This window comes from Photinus pyralis, unplaced genomic scaffold, assembly GCF_008802855.1.
Source record: "Photinus pyralis isolate 1611_PpyrPB1 unplaced genomic scaffold, Ppyr1.3 Ppyr1.4_LG2, whole genome shotgun sequence".
Lineage (NCBI taxonomy): Eukaryota > Metazoa > Arthropoda > Insecta > Coleoptera > Lampyridae > Photinus > Photinus pyralis.
In genome coordinates this window covers 32,862,755-32,870,372 of record NW_022170403.1, presented here as the reverse complement: position 1 = coordinate 32,870,372, position 7,618 = coordinate 32,862,755, and the positions used below count along the sequence as shown (strand labels likewise).

Below are 7,618 nucleotides of genomic sequence, written 5' to 3'. Positions count from 1 at the left end.
GAGTTGTGAGCCGTGTACATCTCGAATTTGACGTTTGTACGACAAACAGTACTATCACCTCAAGTGCAGGTGTTCAATAACACTAGGCAACAAAGTTTACACGATAGCTAAAAATAGATCTGTTTCGGTTTGCGTTCTAAAAATAGAACTGTGACAAGATTTACCTATTTCGTTTGCTAAGTGGGGTCTCGAATATAAGATTTAAAATTGAAACCACCACACACTCAATTTAAATTGTTTATTTTGTTTATTACATGGAAATGTATAAAGTATGTACTTATGTATTATAAAGATAACCTAATTACCTAATCAGCTACCTAATTATAATTACATATTATAGATTCACTCTGGGTTTGCTTCCGAATCCTGTATTTGCGACAATTCCGAATCCGGTTTTTGCGAATCCTGTATTTGCGACAATTCCGAATCCGGTATTTGCGACAACAAATTGTCTACATCCTCATCATCGTTGGATGAAAATGATAACGGATTAGATGATGACTTTTTTGACGGCGAAAGTGATGTCATTGTGGATGGGGTTGAGGCACTGAACGATGAACACTCAGCTTCCAGTTTTCGTCTTTTTCTCCGTTCGATAGCTTCCATTTTTTTCGCCTGAATTTTTCCTGCCATTTGCATTTGTCCAGCTCTTTCGCCCCTTATCCGTTTGCTGTTTTCCACCGTATGTCCACATATTTCGCAATATCTGTTTATCGCGCAGATATAAGCAGTACACACCGAACACCGCAATACCGACGCTGACTTTACTTCGTGCGATAATATAAATGGGAATTTATCACATTTGCTACAGCGATCTGTAAAGAGTAATAATAGATATTACATAGTAACATGTTATTATATTATGCATACCCAATGGACGATCAAACTCCAGTTGTCTCCTTGCCCCACAATAACTGCAAAAACGGTCCATCGTTTTTTATAATATTTTTCACTTTAATTACAACAGAGATCTAACGCCAGGCACCGGGACCACTGGACTGTTGCCGAATGCCGATATGTCGAAGTAAAGTAAAAGCTTAAAAAATTGTTCGGGGGTGAAGTGTGACAGTTTATAACGTCAACGTCAACGGCAGTCTCAAGTGCGCCCGACCGCCTGCCTGTAAACATTACTGCCATCTCAAGGGTACGTATTCGTTCTAAAAATAGAACTGGTAGACGGTCTCAGTTCTGAGGTTCGCAGTACGGTTAGTACTGAGTACGGTACGGGTTGTTAATTACATTTGGTTTGAATCGAGCGCAATGCCGCGACGACGTTCAGATATTGGTCGCCGTACACGACAAATAAATTACGTCCGTCACGCACGGTCCCGAAGAACAGAGGAGGAACATGCAGCAGAAAATGAACAAGTTAGAAATCACAGTTCACGCGTCCGTGAAAACATTACACAAGAACAACGCCAAATGCGAAGTGAAGAACGACGTGTTGCGTATCGACGAGTAAGATCAGCAACACGTGCCACTAATCGAATGACATTTCTACGGCTTGCATTCGACTATGATCCAACAATTGATTATAACTCGCATCGCAACATTGATATTGGTAATATGGATAAAGTGTGTGCCCATTGTCAAGCATTGAAATACGAAACGGAAGCGCCCGGGTTGTGTTGCGTTAATGGACAAGTAAAATTAACACCCTTACAACAAGCACCGGAACCGTTACTAACATTAGTATCTGGAACTACTTCTCAATCAAAACATTTTCTCACTAATATTCGGAAGTACAACAGTTGCTTCCAAATGACGTCATTTGGTGCAGATAAAATAATTACTGATCACTTCATGCCAACATTCAAAGTGCAAGGTCAAATATATCACACTGTAGGTTCATTATTGCCGATATCTGATGAACAACACAAATTTCTACAGATATATTTTCTTGGCAGTTCGGATGATGAGGTCAACACTAGATGTGCCATTACTTCTGGGATACGCCGTCAAATTGTAGAGTCATTACAAATGTTACTCGATCAGCACAATCAATTGGTAAAATTATTTAAAACTGCAATAGACCGAATGCCGTCCGACAATCACAAAATAGTTATAAGAGCTGACAAAACACCTGGAGGTGAACATTCAAGACGATTTAATGCACCAACAATAAATGAGATAGCAATTGTCATTGGTGGTGATCAATTTGAAGCTAGGGATATTGTTTTGCATCGGCGAAATGATACATTGCAACGTGTCTCTGAAACACATCGTTCCTATGACGCACTTCAATATCCAATACTGTTTTGGCAGGGAGATGATGGATATCATTTTCATTTGAAAATGATAAATCCAACAACCGGTAAGTAATGTGTTTTGTAAGTAATTTAAAGATAATCTAACTATATGACACTATTACAGGTACGGAAACAACCAAAAAAATTAGTTGCATGAATTATTATGCGTACAGATTAATGATTCGAGAGAATGGAGACAATCATATTCTGAAGTGTCGGCAATTGTTCCATCAATATGTAGTGGACATGTACGCAAAAATAGAGACAGAGCGGCTGTTATTCATTCGACTCAACCAACGACAATTAAGATCGGAGGAATACATTCATCTACGTGATGCAATTAATACGGATGGAAATGCAAATAACGTTGGTCGCATCACAATTCTACCATCGACCTATACAGGCAGTCCACGTCACATGCATGAATATGCACAAGATGCAATGTCATACGTTCGGCATTATGGTCGTCCGGATTTATTCATCACATTTACCTGCAATCCGACCTGGAATGAAATTAAACAATGTTTGTTGCCCGGACAATCGCACACTGATCGTCATGACATCACGGCACGAGTATTTAAGCAAAAACTAAAATCATTAATGGGTTTAATTGTCAAGTACAACGTGTTTGGTTCAGTTCGATGCTGGATGTATTCAATTGAATGGCAGAAGAGAGGATTGCCACATGCGCATATTCTCATTTGGTGTATGGATAAAATTCAACCAAACGAAGTTGATGGTATTATTTGTGCTGAAATACCGGATTCTGCAATTGATTCTGAACTATTCCAAATAATTACAAAGAATATGATACATGGCCCATGTGGTGCTCTTAATTTACATTCACCATGTATGATTGATGGCAAGTGCTCTAAACGATATCCAAAACAATTCATTCCAGAAACAATAACAGGTAACGATGGATATCCACTATATCGCCGTCGTTCAACACATGACAATGGTAAATCAATAATGGTGAAAGTACGCAACAATGACGTTGAGATTGATAATCGTTGGATAGTGCCATATTCGCCATTATTATCCAAAATCTATAAAGCACATATAAATGTAGAATATTGTAATTCTGTGAAGTCCATCAAATATATTTGTAAATATGTCAACAAAGGCAGTGACATGGCCATTTTCGGAGTGGCACCTGAAAATAATCTAGATGAAATCCGACAATATCAGCTTGGCAGATATATCAGCAGCAACGAAGCAATATGGCGCATATTTGCATTTCCAATTCACGAAAGATATCCAACTGTGGTACATTTGGCTGTTCATTTAGAAAATGGACAACGAGTATATTTTACCACAGAAAATGTTTTCGAGCGAGCAGCACAACCACCAGCAACAACATTGACTGCTTTTTTTGCATTGTGCCAAACTGATGACTTTGCTGGAACGTTATTGTACTCAGAAGTTCCACGTTATTTCACGTGGAATGCTACCAGAAAAACATTTGAACGTCGGAAACAAGGTAAACCAGTAACTGGCCACCCACAGTTATTTTCAAGTGATGCCTTGGGTCGATTATACACTGTACATCCAAACATGGCTGAATGCTATTATTTACGTTTGCTGCTGATTACTGTGCGTGGCCCCACATCATTTCACAGTTTAAGAACTGTAAATGGCGTATTGTGCGAATCATATCGTGACGCCTGTCAACACTTACATTTACTTGAAAACGATGAACATTGGGACAATTCCCTTCACGAAGCATCACTTACAGCTTCTTCATATCAAATGCGTACATTATTCGCAATTATAATATCAACATGCTTTCCATCAAGACCTGTACAACTGTGGGAACAACATAAAGACGCCATGACAGATGACATTTTACATCAAGCACGTAATGCAAGTGAACACACAGAATTACAATACACTGCGGAGATGTATAATCAATCATTAATTTACATTGAAGACATGTGTTTGATGATGGCGAATAAACTCCTTAATCAATTGGGACTGCCATCACCAAATCGAACCATTACAGAAGTTTGCAATCGTGAAATACAACGTGAAACACAGTACGATACCAATGCATTACATACATTTGTTCAAGACAACATAACAAACATGAATCAGCAGCAAACGCACGTCTACAACACTATTATGCAAGCCATCAATGAGAACAACGGTGAATTGTATTTCCTAGATGCTCCCGGAGGTACTGGAAAAACATATTTAATTGCGTTGATTTTGGCCACAGTACGATCAAACGGCAATATCGCGTTGGCAATAGCGTCTTCTGGAATTGCAGCCACTTTGTTAGATGGTGGAAGAACGGCACATTCTGCATTAAAATTGCCATTAAACATGCAACTAACAGAAACACCAACATGTAATATTTCGAAAACATCCGCAATGGCAAAGGTTCTTCAACAATGCAAGATTATTATATGGGATGAATGCACAATGGCACACAAAAAGTCTTTAGAGGCACTGGATCGAACCTTGCGAGATTTGCGCACCAACCAACAGCCATTTGTAAATGCGATTATATTATTAGCAGGTGATTTTAGACAAACTTTACCAGTCATCGCACGATCAACTCCAGCAGATCAATTAAACGCATGTTTAAAATCATCTCATTTGTGGCGATTGTTTCACAAACTATCGCTTACTGTAAATATGCGCGTACAGTTACAAAATGATGCATCAGCCAATTCATTTGCAAGCCAATTATTGGACGTTGGAAATGGAAAATGTGCTACGGACAATACAACAGGATTAATAACATTGCCTGCAGATTTTTGTGTTACTACTGAATCACAAGAGGAGTTAATTGCAAGTGTGTATCCCAACATTGTAGATAATTATACAAATCATCAATGGTTAAGCGATCGCGCTATATTGGCAGCTAAAAACAAAGACGTAAGTGATATTAATATTGAGATTCAAAACAAGCTTAGTGGCCAAACCAACATCTACAAATCTATTGATTGCGTTATGGATCCAGATGAAGCTGTAAATTATCCAATAGAATTTTTAAATTCACTTGATTTACCTGGAACTCCTCCTCATATTCTGCAATTAAAAATTGGTGTACCAATCATTCTGTTACGCAATTTACATCAACCAAGGCTTTGTAATGGAACAAGACTGGCTGTAAAACAATTGCTGAACAACATCATTGAAGCAACTATATTATCTGGCAAATACAAAGGCGAAAACGTATTGATTCCACGTATACCAATTATTCCATCAGATATGCCTTTCGAATTTAAGCGAATACAATTTCCCGTCCGACTGGCATTTGCTATGACCATCAATAAATCTCAAGGGCAATCGCTTCAAGTATGTGGATTACATCTTGAACCACCATGTTTCTCACATGGACAATTATACGTTGGATGCTCACGTGTTGGTAAACCGTCTTCATTATTCATCTTCACACATGCCAAAACAAAAAAAAATATTGTTTATGAAAGAGCGTTGCAATAAAGCAAACAATGGAATACAACTATTGTGTATTAATGTTAATTGTATGCCGTTCTCAATTTAGTTGCAATAAAGCAAAAAGAATAATAGTTTAATGTGTATTATTTCATGTTTTTGACATGTCGATGTTGGTGTTTTTAAGCCCACATCTTATGTCAATATGAACCCCACCGCCATCAACCTTCAGAACGACAGAGGAAGTGATACACTTTTCAATGAGGCCGTGTAATGTGTCAAACAAAAGATTTCCCTATTTTCCCTTGGACCCTTGCTACGCCACGTGGGGCGTAGCCCACGGGCTCACTAGTATTCAATATTGCGATTAACGCAGTTGCTAAATATTAGTAAAAGGTTTCTTTACTTGCACATTAGTTAGTAGTTACACAAAAATTGAAACCATAAGTAGGTACCTTTGTTTTTATGAGATATAAGTACAAACCAGGGGAGTAAGGGGCCCTACACTATTTGTGTGCCTAGGGCCCGAAAAAGGTTAGACGCGACCCTGGGTAAAGCGGAAGACGAGGAGAACTACGAGTCGGTAATTTCAGACGACCCACTACCACTAGAGGACGTCGAAGAGCCTGAAGAAGTGGAATCCGCAAAGTGCACAATTTAAAAAAATTCAAATTCAAAATAATCCAAACCAGAAATTTAATGTATAAAAAATTATTTCATTCACATCAATCACTTCACAAAATTATTAAAAATGTCCCACCATTATAAAGAATGCACAGTTACACACATATTTTCATATCATCGAAAACTCATTCCAAGATTACTGGTGTAATGTTCATTAGTTCCTCTTCGATTGCATTTTGTAGTTCCTCAGTGATGTGCAGACGATTTCGAAAAATATTGTATTTCAAAATCTAACGGACTTAGATCTGGAGAACGTGGTGACCACAATCCTCTGCTAATTAATCGATCATCGTAAAACTGTTGTTCGGCATCATGGAGTTACCCGGTATTTGTGAAAAGAAAATACCTTGTAGGAAAATGTTGCATATCAGGAAATTCTTGATAGAATTGCTGGCGACAGAACTGAATGGAATACGTCCATGTTCCATCCTGTAGACTTGCACTTCGATAATGTTCCTTTTAAGACGAACGCGTCATGTTTTGGTGAAAAAGACATTGTGGAAGATTCTAAAAAAGTAAGGTTATACATCCATAAAATAATTTACGTCTTTTACTTACTTTTACATACTGCTAACGCCTAGGAGGAGCCCTGGTAGAACTGTTTGATTTAAAATAAAAAGATGAGCGTATAAGGTGGAAAATACAAAGAGAAAATCAACACGTAAAAATCGCCGTAAATGGATAGCTTATTCAGCTTATTTGTTGAAGTCGTTGTCGTTCATCCTCGATGAAAAAAACCACAATCGCCAATATCTCCACAGTTTTTAAGCACTTAATTCAAACTATCCTCCACTTATTTTGAATCACATCAATCAATTCACAGAAAACCAACATTCAACAAACATGTTAAACTGCAAATGAAGATAAACCGAGTGATGAGTCACCGACCAGCTATTTTTTCGTTGCGCAATGCCCAAAGGCACATTTTTAATGTTACAAGAACGTTACTATAACTGTGCAACTTAACAGTACCAAAATGTCGTTGTTGTAATGTTAAGCTTTTAAAAGTTGAACTAACGTAGTTATGTATCGTTCCGTCAAATTACGCTAATAACATCACATTCCTTAACATTATAATGACATCGCAACAAGGTTTTGCATAAAAACGTTGTCAAAGTAATATTGGTATAACGTTAGCCTTCTGAATGTTATTTTAACGTAATAATGTCCGGTTGCAGCGACGCAAGTCCAAAAGGTTACAATTTTTAACATTACAAAAACGTCGTAACGACGGTTTAGAAAGAAAAGCAATTCAAGTATCGTTAGTATAACGTTGA

At 37.8% G+C, this 7,618-nt stretch overlaps 2 protein-coding genes across 2 annotated transcripts; one reads left to right on the top strand and one right to left on the bottom strand.

Moving 5' to 3' along the window:
* Positions 1–317: 317 nt before the first annotated feature.
* LOC116165124 lies at positions 318–969 on the bottom strand. Its single transcript, XM_031479421.1, has 2 exons — positions 871–969; positions 318–815 (listed from the first exon to the last, which is right to left on the bottom strand). Exons 1-2 carry the CDS (start codon positions 929–931, stop codon positions 343–345), a joined length of 534 nt encoding a protein of 177 aa, XP_031335281.1. The 5' UTR covers positions 932–969; the 3' UTR covers positions 318–342.
* Positions 970–1,188: 219 nt separating this feature from the next.
* On the top strand, positions 1,189–5,705 carry LOC116163953. Its single transcript, XM_031478081.1, has 2 exons — positions 1,189–2,314; positions 2,374–5,705. Exons 1-2 carry the CDS (start codon positions 1,261–1,263, stop codon positions 5,703–5,705), a joined length of 4,386 nt encoding a protein of 1,461 aa, XP_031333941.1. The 5' UTR covers positions 1,189–1,260.
* The last annotated feature ends 1,913 nt before the right edge of the window (positions 5,706–7,618 follow it).